A 16,370-nucleotide genomic window follows, 5' to 3' on the forward strand; every position below is an offset into this window, starting at 1 on the left:
CTGCAGCAGACATGAATTCTGTGCGTGTCCAGTGGCACACAATTCCTCAGGAGTACTGTATGATCATTCTTATGGGTTTTTTTAATATACATATATGGTTACACTGAGAACTTGAGTTTCATGTGAGTGGAATGAATTTTACCCAATATGAATGAGGCCATGAGGTGGTAAGGGCTTGATCCAAAACCAATGGAAAGCCTCCTTCTGACTTCCCTGAGCCTTGGTTTAGGTCCAGATCTTCAAAAGCTTTTAGGCTTCTGTCATAAATATAAAGGGAAATGTAAACACCTTTAAAATCCCTCCTGGCCAGAGGAAAAACCCTTTCACCTGTAAAGGGTTAAGAAGCTAGGATAACCTCGCTGGCACCTGACCAAAATGACCAATGAGGAGACGATACTTTCAAAAGCTGTGGGGAGGGAGAAACAAATCCTCTCTCTCTCTGTCTGGGTGATGCTTTTGCCGGGGATGGAACAGGAATGGAGTCTTAGAACTTAGTAAGTAATCTAGCTAGATATGCATTAGATTCTGATTCCTTTAAATGGCTGAGAAAATAAGCTGTGCTGAATGGAATGTAGATTCCTGTTTTTGTGTCTTTTTGTAACTTAAGGTTTTGCCTACAGGGATTCTCTATGTTTTGAATCTAATTACCCTGTAAGGTATTTACCATCCTGATTTTACAGAGGTGATTCTTTTTACTTCTATTAAAATTCTTCTTTTAAGAATCTGATTGCTTTTTCATTGTTCTTAGGATCCAAGGTTTTGGGTCTGTGTTCACCTATGCAAATTGGTGAGGATTTTTATCAAACCTTCCCCAGGGAAGGCGGTGTAAGGGTTGGGAGGATTTTGGGGGAAAGACTATTCCAAATGGACTCTTTCCCAGTAATATACCAGTTAGACGTTTGGTGGTGGCAGTGATAAAGTCCAAGGGCAAAAGGTAAAATAGTTTGTACCTTGGGGAAGTTTTAACCTAAGCTGGTAAAAGTAAGCTTAGGAGGTTTGCATGCAGGTCCCCACATCTGTACCCTAGAGTTCAGAGTGGGGAAGGAACCTTGAAAGCTTCTAACTAAAACCAGTGGTAGTGAGGCACCTAAATACCTTTGGAGAATTTGTGCCTATGCCTGCTCTTGCTCCCACTACCTTCAGTGACAAACCTCCCATCCACATCAATGGTGTAGTATCGTGCCCTTAGGCCTGGTCTACACTACAGAGTTAGGTCGAATTTAGCTGCTTTAGGTCGATTTAAAAATGACCGCATCCACACAACCAACCCTGTTCCGTTGACCGAAAAGGCTCTTAAAATTGACTTCTGTACTCCTCCCCGACGAGGGGAGTAGCGCTAAAATCGACCTTGCTGGGTCAAATTTGGGGCAGTCCGGATGCAAATAGACGGTATTGGCCTCCGGGAGCTATCCCAGACTGCTCCATTGTGACCGCTCTGGACAGCACTTTCCACTCCGAAGCACTAGCCAGGTACACAGGAAAAGCCCCAGGAACTTTTGAATTTCATTTCCTGTTTGGTCAGCATGGCGAGCTCAGCAGCACAGGTGACCATGCAATTCCAGAATCGCAAACGAGCTCCAGCATGGACCGAAAGGGAGACACTGGATCTGATTGCTGTATGGGGAGAAGAATCTGTGCAGGCAGAACTCCGATCCAAAAGAAGAAATGCAAATATATTTGACACAATCTCACAGGGCATGTTGGATAGAGGCTACACCAGGGACACACAGCAGTGCCGCGTGAAAGTTAAGGAGCTCAGGCAAGCCTACCAAAAGACAAAGGAGGCAAACGGTCGCTCTGGGTCAGAGCCCCATACATGCCGCTTCATGTTCATGCTGAATAGCTGCATGCCATTCTAGGGGGGGACCCTACCACTATCCCCCCTCTGTCCGTGGCACCTGCAAGGGGAGAGTCTCAAGCCGCACGGAGGAGGATTTTGTGGAGGAGGAAGAGGAGGAGGATGAAGAGGAAGAGAATGTGCAGCAAGCAAGCGGTGAATCTGTTCTCCCCGGCAGCCAGGACCTTTTCATCACCCTGGATCCAATACCCTCCCAAGGCTTTATCCCCGACCCTGAAGCCAGAGAAGGCACCTCCGGTGAGTGCACATTTGTAACTACAGTAGGGGGTTTAAAAGCAATAGTGTTCATGATCACCTGGTTGAAATAGGGGAATTTTTGTAAGGGAACAGTAAAAGGACCCCATTCATGCTGGGCTGTTTGTGCTTGGCTAAAAGGGATCATCCCAGAGAATAGCCATGCGGTGGGGTGGGGGTAGGTGTGGGCTGCACATCTACCCGAATACTGCAGCCCCTCCTTTTAAATGTGAAACCCAACCCATTGCTTGCTCTGGGAAAGGGGGGTGCTGCAATTTGATAACGTTCCCACATGTTATGAAGGTGTAAGAAGCCAACCCAATTTTACTCTCCCTTTTTATCTCCCCCCAGGTGCAAATGTTTCTACGCTGCCCCTATCATCTCCGTCCCTGAGGTTGTCGCAGATTAGAAGGCGGAAAAAAACCGCACTCGCAATGACATGTTTTCCGAGCTCATGCAGTCCTCCCGCACTGATAGGGCACAGCTTAATGCATGGAGGCATTCAGTGGCAGAGGCCAGGAAATAATTAAGTGAGTGTGAAGAGCGGAGGCAGGACGCGATGCTGAGGCTAATGGGGGAGCAAACAGACATGATGAAGCATCTGTTGGAGGAGCAAACGGACATGATGAAGTGTCTGTTGGAGCTGCAGGAAAGCCAACAAGAGCACAGACCCCCGCTGCATCCACTGTATAACCGCCTACCCTCCTCCCCATGTTCCATAGTCTCCTCAACCAGACGCCTAAGAATGCAGGGGGGCCCCGCTCCGGGCACCCAGCCACTCCACTCCAGAGGATGGCCCAAGCAACAAAAGGCTGTCGTTCAAACAGTTTGATTTTGTAGTGTGGCTACAATAAACAATGTGGCCTTGTTCTTCCCTCCTCCCCCACCCCACCCCACCCAGGCTACCTTGTCCTCTATCTCATTTTTTTTTAATTAATAAAGAAGGAATGCATGGTTTCAAAACAATAGTGACTTTATTTCGAAAGGGGGAGGGTGGTTGGCTTACAAGGACTTAAAATCAACAAAGGGGGTGGATTTGCATCAAGGAGAAACACACACAACTGTCACACCGAAGCCTGGCCAGTCATGAAACTGGTTTTCAAAGCTTCTCTGATGCGCAGCGCGCCTTGCTGTGCTCTTCTAATCACCCTGGTGTCTGGCTGCTCAAAATCGGATGCCAGGCGATTTGCCTCAACCTCCCACCCTGCCATAAACATCTCCCCCTTACTCTCACAGATATTATGGAGCACACAGCAAGCAGCGAGCTTTTAAATGTCCAAAGGCACATTCTACCACCATTCTCCATTTGCTCAGCCTATAGTTGAACTGCTCCTTACTACTGTCCAGGGTGCCTGTGTTAGGCTTCATGAGCCATGGGAGCAAGGGGTAGGCTGGGCCCCCAAGGATAACTATTGGCATTTCAACATCCCTAACAGTTATTTTCTGGTCTGGGAAGTAAGTCCCTTCTTGCAGCTGCTCGAACAGCCTGGAGTTTCTAAATATGCAAGCGTCATAAACCTTTCCCAGCCATCCCACGCTGATGTCAGTGAAATGTCCCTTGTGATCCACCAGTGCTTGCAGCACCATTGAGAAGTACCCCTTGCGGTTTATGTACTGATTGGCAAGGTGGTCCAGTGCCAAGATGGGGATATGCGTTCTGTCTATCGCTCCACCACAGTTAGGGAACCCCATTGCAGCAAAGCCATCCACTATGACCTGCACATTTCCCAGAGGCACTACCCTTGATAACAGAATGTCAATAATTGCATTGGCTACTTGGATCACAGCAGCCCCTACAGTAGACTTGCACACTCCAAATTGATTTCTTACTGACCGGTAGCAGTCAGGCATTGCAAGCTTCCACAGGGCTATCGCCACTCGCTTCTCAACTGTCAGGGAAGCTCTCATCTTGGTATTCCTGTGCTTCAGGGTGGGGGAAAGCAACTCACAGAGTTCCAGGAAAGGGGCCTTATGCATGCAAAAGTTTTGTAGCCACTGGGAATCATCATATACCTGAAACACTATGTGGTCCCACCAGTCTGTGCTTGTTTGCTGGGCCCAGAATCGGCGTTCCACTGTATCAACTAGCCTCACTGCCACCATGATGTCCCAATTGCCACAGCCCGTTCTTTCAGGAACGTCTGTGTCCATGTCCTCTTCAAAATCCTTCTCGTGCTGGCGTCTCTTAGCCCGGTTTTGCATATACTCCAGGATGATGCGCGAGGTGTTTACAATGCTCACAACAGCAGCGGTGATGGTGAGCTGAGTGGGCTCCATGCTTGCCGTGGTATGTCATCTGCAGGAGAGCAGAGTTGCAGCGGAAGCGGTGGATGATGACGGTGAGCAGTCGTACAGCACCCAGGAGGACCAGCACAGACCCCGCGAGCTCATCGCTGGGGAGCAGGATAGCAGAGTTGCAGCGGAAGCGGTGTATGACAATGGTTAGCAATCCTACTGCACCGTCTGCTGACAGCAGCACCCAGGACACAACAGTAGTGGTGACGGTGAGCTGAGCTGAGCGGGCTCCATGCTTACCGTGGTATGACGTCTGCATGGAAAAAAGGCGCGAAACGATTGTCTAACGTTGCTTTCACGGAGGTAGGTGTGACTGACGACATGTAACCAAAACCACCCGCAATAATGTTTTTGCCCCATCAGGTATTGGGAGCTTAACCCAGAATTCTAGTGTGCGGCGGAGACTGCGGGAACTGTGGGATAGCTACCCACAGTGCACCGCTCTGTAAGTCGATGCTAGCCACAGTAGTGAGGACGCACTCCGCCGACTTAATGCACTTAGTGTGGACATACGCAATCGACTATATAAAATCGATTTCTAAAAATCGACTTCTATAAAATCGACCTAATTTCGTAGTGTAGACATATCCTGTGTGAAGAAGTGTGGATTGTGTTAAAATCATAGATTTTAAGGCCAAAAGGGACCACTAAAGCATTGAGTCTGCTTTCATGTAATCATAGGTCACCAACAACACCCAGCACCTGCATATTAAACCCGACAACTGAAATGAGACCAAAGTATTAGAATGCTCAGGAGACTGAACTATTACATGCCACAGGACATACATGCCACCCAGTTCTATATTTGATTCATTGGATCAAGTTGGTGCAGTTGAACGACTTATTCACTGTGTGGAAGAGAGGAGGAGTTAATGAGGACTAGTTGGCTGAGCCCCAACCTTGTTAAGACTGAGTAATGCTTCTGTCCGGAGTGCAGGAACTAGGCGATATCTGATCCCTCTACTGAGATAGTATGTCAACTAATTCTTACTTGTTGAAACTTCAACTGCCCACGTATGTCTAGATATTTGTTTTAGTTATAGAACTTCTTAGGGTTGCTGCTGTCTCTTCAGGTGGAGCAGCTTGCCCCATTCACAGCATAATGTAGGCATCCAATCAGAAAGGAAAGATAAGATGTCAGATAAGAGCCCCATAATGTGTATTTTAAACAAATATATACACAATGTTATGCTAGAGGTTGGGCACCTCCATGAGGGTGTGTATTTGATCTATGGGTCATCACAGATCTCAATGAAACTGGTGGACATGATAGCACCTTCCATTCAGGCTAACTGAAGCAGCAGTTAAATTCCCCCTTTTTAAGTGACAGATGAAACAATAGAAGGTACAGTCTTTGTTTAAAATGGTTTCTCTTAGCAATCGCACTTTGTCCAGCATGGCTGACTGCCTCTCAGTCAGGACCTTCCACAGAAGCACAGGATGCTGATTCCTTCTTGTCTTTCTAGGAGAAAGTTAACTTGGGGTTCTTTGCCCCTCTCATTTATAGTCCAGTGAACCTTTGAAATGGATTCTTCTGAAGGTTACCCCCCAAAATAAAGTTCATTCAAGTTGTGAGGAAGGAGACATGGAGTATGGTGGTGAAGGAAGTTCCATGCTGGTTTCTTCCCCAATGGTGTTTGCTAAAATGCAAATTGGTTTGTTCCTGTCCCTTCAATGCAAATGAATGGCCTCTTGACATGTGATTGCTAATGGATTCTGATGACACCTGGCTGGAGGCATGGCCTTGCCCTTTGTCTGAGAGAAACCTGTTTACCTGCTCCGCAGACTTATCTGGTAAGCACATTTTAGTTCCACATTTCTTTCACATGTTTATGTTCCCTTGGGTGTTTACTGCACATACACCACACAAGAATATTAATCATCAGTGTGTTATTAGTTTTCCAATGATACCTTTCATGACACATATCAGATACAGTTTATGACATCAATGAACTGGGTACGCTGAACTGGTCAGACCAGCTGAAAGTTACTACCAGATACCAGTGAGCCCCTTGCCCTCTTACATTCGGATGCTGTTAGGGTCACATCCACTCACCAATCCATAAAGATACAAACAAGCAGATAAACAACCAAAACTATAAGTAGGTTTGTAAGGATTAGATTTTTATCAGTAAAAGTCAATCAACATGGATTTCACTGCACCCATGCAAACTGACAAAAATATTTCCATTGATCATCAAAATTCACAGCTAAGCAAAGTAACAAATGCTTCTTGAGAACTTTAGAGCTTGATTTAAGAATATTTACTTTGTGTATTTTGACATGTGATGTTGAAAATTTATGTTAATGGTTATAAAGCTTCAACATTTTGAATCTTAACATCTACTGTCATTAAATAATTAAATAATTGCCTGATTCCTTCCCCCACTGTCTCAACTCCCCCACACCATAATTTCCTGCAACTATGGAAATTTAAAATAAAAATGCCCCAAAATAAACAAATATCAGTCAAAATTATAAAAAATAAAAACGGAATTCTGCCAAGCCTAACTAATAACGTAATCAAGCTATTTCTCCTAGATCCTGGGAGAGACTAACACATGGAAGGCACTCAGACACTATAGCAAGGGGGGCTATCTAGAGAGCAATGAAATGGTTAATGTTAACAATGTTAACAAAGGCTCCAAAACAGCAAACACTTACACACATGCTAGACTTTAAGCATGAGTCATTCCACTGAAGTTCCTCTGTGTGCATGTGTGTAGAAATTATTGAAGTCAATGAGATTACACATGTGTTGCAAGATCAGGACCTAAATCATCGTAACTAGGCTTTAGACTTAATTTACCATTTGAATGATGAGGAACAACTCACAACACGCAGAGCTATCATTTCAGGTTGTCTGCAGATGCAGGCAGACTTCACTATATCCATTTATACTCTGTTCACATATCTTCAGAATTGTAAAGTCTAGATACTTAATTTTTTATTTAAATAAAAGTTTCCACAGCACAAGCAGGTATCCTCCAAAGAAAAGTACTAGTTTTCCATTGTAAGATACCCCAATTAAAACCTTGACTGAAACTATTCTGTGACCTTGACTACTGCATTTGTTACCAAGTACATACTATACACTTGTGCTGTATAGCTGCTTTCATCCAATAATTTCAGAGTGCTATATAAACAATTTCAGAGTGCTTTATTATAACCTGGTCAGATATTACCTGTTATAGATACCAATATATATATATACACAATACCAAGTAAAGTACTGCCCCATACCATACTAGCTGAAAATAGAAGCTAAGATTTCTGAACCCTGCTTCCCACAGACTGAATCATGCTGCCTGACTTCAGTTATAATGTTTATGGTTTCAGAGTAACAGCCGTGTTAGTCTGTATTCGCAAAAAGAAAAGGAGGACTTGTGGCACCTTAGAGACTAACCAATTTATTTGAGCATGAGCTTTCGTGAGCTACAGCTCACTAGCTCATGCTCAAATAAATTGGTTAGTCTCTAAGGTGCCACAAGTCCTCCTTTTCTTTTTATAATGTTTATATAAGTTTAATAATAATTAGGTTTAACATTAAGACTGTTGTTCTGCTTTTATGGGTGTGTAATGCCTAATATAAGCCTCTCCCTCCCCCTAATTACTCACCTCCACATGAGGGAGGTGAAACTTAATATACATATGTTGGATTAAATGAAAGCTTGTGTGGCACTTTGCAAATGCAAAGCACAATATAAATGCTAGTTAATCATTATTATGGTCAGAGTTCAATACTGCTCCAATTACACATGTAATAATTGTCAGGGTTTACTTTAAAAACCAAAACCAGCCCAAAAATCTAATTCAAAGCTGCTAGGTTGCGGTTGCCTCTCTGGCCTCTAGTAAACATGCTGGAGAATGCTTTTTCTTGTGAGGGAATCAATACCTCAGTCTGGTGCTGCTGCCTCCCCTGGAATCACCTTTGGGCTATGTGTGTGCAAAGGGGCTCATTAGCTTTTCACAGATATTTCCTGTTCCATAAGCATTTGCCTCTTTGTTATTTGATTAACCTAACTAATAGCCAAGTGAAAATATTATATACATATATGTATGCATATTGATGGGGTACATCCACCACAGTTTAATGGTAATTCTAGACCCCCTGTTGGTGCTGATCATATTCAAACAGTAACCCAGCTGGGTTTTTACCATCTGTGTCTGGCTGGGATGCCATAACCCTTCTTTTTAGATATAATTTTCACTGTGTTACTCATGCCTTTGCTGTCTCAAAATTAGACTGTTGCTAGTGCTGCAACATGTTCTACATGTGGCTACATCTGAAAACCATTTGGAAACAAGCTGGTGCTAAAAGCAGCAGCTTTCTTACTGAGCTGAGCATATGGGTAAACACTTAAGGGTGTATGCTCTGACCTATAAATCCCTAAATGGCTTGTGACCTATCCTCCTGAGAGATTCCCTCACTCTTGTGCTATACCACCACAGCTGTGATAAGCAGAGGTATTTGAGCTGGATCCCACTCATTATAATAGAGGTTGGTGCTTACAGGGTGTTTTCTGTGGGTATATCTACACTGCAGGCTGAACTCTGTGCTTTTGTGTGTGTGGTTTTTTTAGCCCCAAACCCCTATCATCCATGCACAAAATCCTTAAACAGATGCTTATATAAGTGTCGATTCTGTGTTTGCATGCATGACTGGAAGTATGGGTTAAAGTATGTCTCACTTTAAGGCATGCTCCTATCTGACCTTTTTGCAATAAAGATGCAACTTAAGTATGTGTAGCTGAGTTTTGTTTAGATTGTCCTAGCTAGACCTCCAGTGCCATCCCACAATTCCTGGGGCCTTTATGTTCCAATCCTTCTACCTGCTCACTTCCTACTCATCTTCTAAGTACTAGAAACTGGTGGCTGGTTTATAGGCACCCGGTCAGCATTTAACCCTTCATTCCATGCAGCCTGCTCCATTTTCTGCACTGCGCTCTTGGTCCTCCATATTGGTCAAAAGTAGCCCAGATTTGGAGACCATCTAGGCATGCTGCAAAAGACATCTGTTTGGCAGGGTTTTTGGAGAGGGCTGAGAGTATGCTTCCCAGAAAGACGAAGGTGGTGGAAGGGAGCATTCCTATAGGTGGCTGATTGGCATAATTCCAGTTTAAATTATTTTAATGCTGCTAGTTCTAATCAGTTATGTTAGGCTGCCTAGAGCCTTATAATAGACATATTTTTATTATTTAAATCTAAATAAATATGCATATTTTATATTTGCACATCTGTGGTGCATGTGAGTGTGTCATATTTATACACACACATTGTGTAGTGTGTATGTAGGCATAACGATGGCCACAGCATTTTGTGCAACCAATCCTTTTAAATACTTCTTCCTGAATATCATTTTAGACATTTCCCCCCTGATTTAATGAGGCACTAATCCTCATTCATTTTCTTCTAATGGTCCCAAATGGAAGCAGAAGAATAGGGATGGTGGTTCTTAACAAAACAAAACCAGAAAAATGCTATAACATCCACAGGGTTGGTAGAAGATTTAGTAGTACTCCTTTAGGACTCCTCAATGAGATTTCCTTTGCCTGTTTCTGTATTAGAGGCTGTTAGATTATCAAAAATTAATCTGCTAGCATAGAACCAGTTATTGCGAAAGCAGTGGTTTTCAAATAGGGGTACACGTACTCCGGGGGGATATGCAGAGGTCTTCCAGGGGGTACATCAACTCATCTGCCTAGTTTAAAAATGGGCTACATAAAAAGCACTAGCTAAGTCAGTACAAACTAAAATTTCATACAATGACTTGTTTATATTGCTTAATCTACCATACACTGAAATGTAGGTATAATATTTATATTCTAATTTATAATTACATGGTAAAAATGAGAAAGGAATCAATTTTCAGTAGTAGTGTGCTATGACACTTCTGTATTTTATGTCTGATTTTGTAAGCAAGTAGCTTAAGTGAGGTACTTGGGGTATGCAAGACAAATCAGACTCCTGAAAGGGGTACAGTAGTGTAGTCTGCAAAGATTGAGAGCCACTCTACCGCTGACTGCCAGAAACTAGGAATGGATGACAAGGGATGGATCACTCGAATTCACTTCTTGTGTTCGTTCCCTCTGAAGCATCTGGCACTGGTCAGAAGACAGGATACTAGATTAGAGGGACCACTGGTCTGACCCAGTATGGCCGTTCGTGAGTTCCTTTTAGGATGTGTTTAAGCATGCTGCCCCCCCCCCCCCAGGCAACTCAGGACATTTGAGCACTCTACTTCTGATACAGGATTAATAGGTTTCAGAGTAACAGCCGTGTTAGTCTGTATTCGTAAAAAGAAAAAAGAAAAGGAGTACTTGTGGCACCTTAGAGACTAACCAGTTTATTTGAGCATGAGCTTTCGTGAGCTACAGCTCACTTCATCGGATGCATAGCATATCGTGGAAACTGCAGAAGACATTATATACACACAGAGACCATGAAACAAAACTTCCTCCCACCCCACTGTCCTGCTGCTAACAGCTTATCTAAAGTGATCATCAAGTGATCATCAAGGAAGGCCATTTCCAGCACAAATTGCCAACTGTGCCCACATATCTATTCAGAGAACACCATCACAGGGCCTAACAACATCAGCCACACTATCAGAGGCTCGTTCACCTGCACATCCACCAATGTGATATATGCCATCATGTGCCAGCAATGCCCCTCTGCCATGTACATTGGTCAAACTGGACAGTCTCTACGTAAAAGAATAAATGGACACAAATCAGATGTTAAGAATTATAACATTCATAAACCAGTCGGAGAACACTTCAATCTCTCTGGTCACGCAATCACAGACATGAGGGTCGCTATCTTACAGCAAAAAAACTTCAAATCCAGACTCCAGCGAGAAACTGCTGAATTGGAATTCATTTGCAAATTGGATACTATTAATTTGGGCTTGAATAGAGACTGGGAGTGGCTAAGTCATTATGCAAGGTAGCCTATCTCCCCTTGTTTTTTTCCTACAAACCCCCCCCCCCCCAAGACGTTCTGGTTAAACTTGGATTATTGCTGTGCACATTGTAAGATGAGCTATTGCCAGCAGGAGAGTCAGTTTGTGTGTGTGGTTTTTGGAGGGGGTGTGTGTGTGGGGGGGGGGTGAGAAAACCTGGATTAGTGCTGGAAATGACCCACCTTGATTATCATGCGCATTATAAAGAGAGGTTTCAAAGAGGGATGGGCTATTACCAGCAGGAGAGTGAGTTTGTAGGTGTGTCTGTGTGTGTGGGGGGGGGGCGGGGGGGGAAGAGTGAGAAAACCTTGATTTGTGCTGGAAATGGCCTTCCTTGATGATCACTTGATGATCACTTTAGATAAGCTGTTAGCAGCAGGACAGTGGGGTGGGAGGAAGTTTTGTTTCATGGTCTCTGTGTGTATATAATGTCTTCTGCAGTTTCCACGATATGCTATGCATCCGATGAAGTGAGCTGTAGCTCACGAAAGCTCATGCTCAAATAAACTGGTTAGTCTCTAAGGTGCCACAAGTACTCCTTTTCTTTTTTCTTTTTAGGATTAATAGGATTTGTTGACAGCATCACACGAAAGGCGCCTTTCTTCTTTTGTCCTGAAAATATGTCATCAGACCATTTGGCTGTGACATTAAAAAATAAAAAACAAAAACCCTCCAGGAACCTCTTTCTCAAACGTGCCCTGTGCACTGAATTCAATGACCCGACTCAGGCCCCAGGCAGGGAAGAAAGCGTTGCCGGGGACCCTGTTTGCGCATGACACAAAAAGTGAGACTACACAGAACCCTCCCTTAGAATGCGCCCCCCCCTCCAAGAATTGGCCCCTTCCGGCCCCCTCAAAGAGCTCCCCAGGGAAGAACCGAGCACTGGAGGGCGCCCGCGGGGCCTTCGGCTGACAGCGCGCGCGACCTCCTGCGCAGCCGTCCGCAGCCCATTGCCCTGGCCAGGCCTGGCCAGGCCAGGGAGGGGCGGGTCCCCGAGACGCTCTAGCCGCGCGCTCTATGGTGGGCCGGCCCGGCTGGGGTGACGCGGCGGGCGGGTCCCGTGATGGCGGGCGGTGTCGCCCTCGCGTTGTCACTCGCGGCCGCCGAGCCCCCGCCATGGCCGAGGACGGGCACCTGGAGGCCTCAAGCGAAGGGTGAGCGCGGTCCGGCGGGCGGGGAGACGGCGCCACAGGCGGGGGCAGCGGTTGGGGGGGACCCCCCGGCCTATGTACACCTGCGAACCCCCAGATTCCCCCTCCGGGCCCCCCATACACCGCTCAGCAGCGGACCCTCACATCCCAGCCGCTGCAGGCTTTTTTCTGTCTCACTTCCTCCATGTTCTTACTACAAAACCACTGATGTCTTAGTTGCTTCAGCTACAGCATTCCCCCCCCCCCCCCGCGATCTACTCACATCTCTCGTCTCCTCCCCCCCGTACAAACTGCTGTTGCCAAACAGTAATTTTCCTCTTTTGTCTGTGTCGCTCCATCTCTCCATTGACTTCTATTTCCCTTCAGCATCAACTGAGAACACAAGTCCCCTTTAAACCGCTGTGCAAATTGGCCTGACCCACATTTCTGCTACTATTCCTTCTCTTCCCAAGCAGCCCATTCAGAATGACTTAATCGTTGTCTTCACACTTTCTACAATGCTGCACCTTGTGTTTGAAACTATCTTCCTCTCCACTGTAGTTTGTGTGCCAAACAAACCTCCCTGTCCTTTAGAGAGAGACAAGGTGGGCGAGGTAATCTTTTGTTGGACAAACTTCTGTTGGAGAGGTTTCGAGTGAATAAAAGATATTACCTCACCCACCTTGTCTCTCTGATGCCCTGGGACCAACACAGCTATAACACCCTACAACATTCTTCTTAAAATACACAGTCTATAAAGCCTCCTGTTGATGATTTACCAAGTGAGTCTTAAAATATCTCTGCTTCATATTCTCAGACTCATTCAGTGCATTGGCTCTAAACTGCATTAGTTGCCTAACTTGATCCTTTGGGGAGTTAAGTGCTTCTTGGGTAGTACTGCATGCTCCCAACTTCTATCTTCACACAGCACGTTTCAGGATTTTGTTCTTAGAATATAAAGTCCTTGGGGTAGGAAAAAATGGTCTAAAAAGGGTTTACTGATTATGGGTGTCCAACATGACATCTTTTAAAACGGGTGTGATTTTTAGAAAGTGCTCAGCATCCACCCTCTGAAAATCAAGCCCTTTTAAGGTCTTTCAGATTGCGCACCCAAAATCACTAGTCACTTTTGAAAATGAAAGCTTAAGTCTCCTCTTTGCACATCAAAAAATGCATTGGCATTGGTGAAATGCTAGTGCTTTGAACAGTTAGCACAAAGTATTTGCATTACTGCATTCTTAATGTTGGCCTGTCTTAAAGCGTGGTCATCCTTTCAAGGTGAACAAGCCTGGTTACAGCTAGAGAAAATTTAAATTGTATGAATTAGTGAAATACACTAATTGCTTTCAGATTTAAAATTGTTTGGTTTGGTAGAGAAATACCTACATGCTATTAAAATTGCAGATTGGATACATATCTCAATGATAGGTGACATATTGGGTGTATATAAAGGAAAAATCTGAAATTTAATCTTTTTAAAAACAAATACATCAGATAGTAATTCACCTAGTTACACAGCAAGTTCAACTAGTTGAAATCTGGCAACGTGAGCATTCTGTGGGAGCATAGTGGTGATAGCATAGTAAAATCACTATAAAATATATTAATCAAAACATGCAAAATCATACAGATGTAATCCACAGTCTAATCTGAAGATAAAACTAAATATATTTGGATCTTCAATGTGGAATAAAGTATCTAGAAATAGTTTGTCAGCGTTCCGTATAAAATCACTAATTACTGCTCAGTTTGCATAAATGTGGGGAAAAGTTTCAAGGATTAAAACTGTTGTCTTTAAGATAAGTGGAAACTTTCTTTAAAAATAACTTTGGGTGGGTTTTTTTGGTGAATTTAGATGGAATGGCTTGCAGCAACTAGTTAAAACTAAGAGTGCTTTGGAATAATATATAGAACTATGTTGCAGGAATCATTGCAATTCCAATATTCATAACTGTTTTTCCATTATCCTTTGAGACTTTTCTTAGTTTGGGTTTTCACTTGTGAGGCATGTTGTTGGAGATGTTAGACTTTTTACAGTCTCAGAGTGAATGTAGTTTTAAAATCTGCAGTGATGAATTCAGTAGGTTTGAACTCATGAAGCACTTCCAGTAAGACACTCAGGGTACTATACTGCATAACATTCATAATCATTTACTTGCTCTTTAAAGAGACACTGTCAATTGCAGATTTGTCTGGGTGTTTGGCTGGCTGTCGCACCTTAAAATTTAAAACAAAGCGTAAGCAGGTAGGGTAATGAAATCATGCTCCAAATATCTGCATAGTTATAGTTCTTTTGCTCAGTTTTTCTTTAACTTAGAAATGAAGATTCAAAACAAATCAACTCAAAACAGTGTCACTGCCCTGCAGGATCTTGTCTTAGTCCTTGTCTCTCATCATCAGCTGGGACTTCCTCCCTCCCAGCCAACTCTTGCTCCCTTAAAAGGTCTTCTTCTCAGGCCTTCTACCTGATAGTAAAGAGCTCTATGCACCTATGTTCCTCCATGACCCAGGGTCTCTCCTGTCTGCTCCCCTCCCTAAAAGGCTACAAGACTTATGTAGTTTCTTGTAAGTCACATGACTAGCAGAGGCTTCCAGTTTTAAAGGGAACATGGGAAAAAACAGGTGCACTGGGATGTACACTTTTACCCCAGTGCCCAGTGTTACCCACAGACTAAAGGAAATTTGCCACCCCTTTTCCAGTTTGGCCTTTTGCATTGATAGGAGTTTGTGTATAGGCAGATGCCTTTCTATGTCTATCATCGCTGTCACTCTCTGGTCTCATGCACTTGCATCACGTTCATGTACTGTCCTCAAAGCTCAAGAACAAGCTTTATTTTAGCCACTCTAGAAAGTGTATTTATGCAGTTTCCCTGCCCCTGCATAGATTTGGGAAGGGGAGCACTGTGGCTTTCATTGGGAAGGTGTCTTTTCTCCCCTCTCTTCTGGGTGGAGCCCCAATGAAGACACAGTTAGGAGGCTGTCTCCTCACCCCTGGCCTGCTGCTGAGAGGAGAGGAGAGTTGATCATGATAGTGTATTTCCCATCCCTGCAGATGGAGGACTCCCATCTAGAAACTTCCCTGGGAGGAATGATTAATGGCAATAGGGACTAGAACAGTGATATCCAGCCTTCTCAGTCTGAGGGGTGAACAGATTATTTGCTGCAGTCAATATTGGAGATGGATTCTCTCTGTTCTGCTCTCCTTGTACCACTTAGGCCAGTGCTAGAGATTTAGGGTGACCAGACAGCAAGCGTGAAAAATCAGGACGGGGTGGGGGATAATAGGAGCCTATATAAGAAAAAGACCCCAAAATCGGGACTGTCCCTATAAAATCGGGACATTTGGTCACCTTACAGAGATTCTCCTTTTTGGGGGGGACTCCCTAGGCTGCTTTAGCGTATGCAGGGGTTGAGGCAGAGAACCTGGGATCCATAAGGAGTAGTTCATTCTTGGTTTCTCTTTTCCCCTCTCCTGAGCTGCCCTTAATGGCAATGTGGCGAAGGGGAACTGAGCCATCGTTCCTCTAGGCTCAGGCAGAGCCAGTCAAACTTCTTCTATCCTGCTCTCCTTCAGGCTTGAAGAGAAACAGTCAAAAAAGCAGCTGAATTGCTCAACAGTTACCGGAGGGAAGGGACAGCAGCTGCTAAGATCATTCCAGGCTCACATCACAGCTCCTCCTTGGGTTGTAGGTGAAGCAGTGGGAGGCAGTACTTACTTCCTCCTCCTTGTAGTGATGAGTTTAATTTGAACACCCAGTTTAAAAATTGCAGGGCATGGCACACTTTGAATTTGTAATCAAATATTTTATTCTTAAGTCTCCCTCAAGTACTGCAAGGTAGACACTGCCGGGCTAGAGGTTTTCTCCTCCCTCCCTTCTCAAGCCCAAAC

The 16,370-nt window shown here is 44.3% G+C and overlaps 2 protein-coding genes across 4 annotated transcripts in view; one reads left to right on the forward strand and one right to left on the reverse strand.

Annotated features, from left to right (window-relative positions):
* The window catches only part of ANO10 (anoctamin 10), a 259,737-nt gene extending 246,869 nt beyond the window's left edge, over nt 1-12,868 (reverse strand). Inside the window, exon 1 of one of the 3 annotated variants that reach the window (XM_074945603.1) lies at nt 12,765-12,866. In XM_074945603.1, coding sequence (XP_074801704.1) covers nt 12,765-12,848 — 84 coding nt within the window. In that variant the 5' untranslated portion in view covers nt 12,849-12,866. Of the gene's footprint in view, nt 1-12,764 lie in introns of all 3 variants that reach the window. The other 2 variants (XM_074945600.1, XM_074945601.1) reach the window with 2 other exon arrangements.
* ABHD5 (abhydrolase domain containing 5, lysophosphatidic acid acyltransferase) overlaps nt 12,280-16,370 on the forward strand; it is a 44,392-nt gene continuing 40,301 nt past the window's right edge. The window contains exon 1 of the mRNA XM_074945604.1: nt 12,280-12,505. Coding sequence (XP_074801705.1) covers nt 12,369-12,505 — 137 coding nt within the window. The 5' untranslated portion in view covers nt 12,280-12,368. The remainder of the gene's footprint in view (nt 12,506-16,370) is intronic.

This window comes from Natator depressus, chromosome 2 (assembly GCF_965152275.1).
Source record: "Natator depressus isolate rNatDep1 chromosome 2, rNatDep2.hap1, whole genome shotgun sequence".
NCBI classification, from domain to species: domain Eukaryota; kingdom Metazoa; phylum Chordata; order Testudines; family Cheloniidae; genus Natator; species Natator depressus.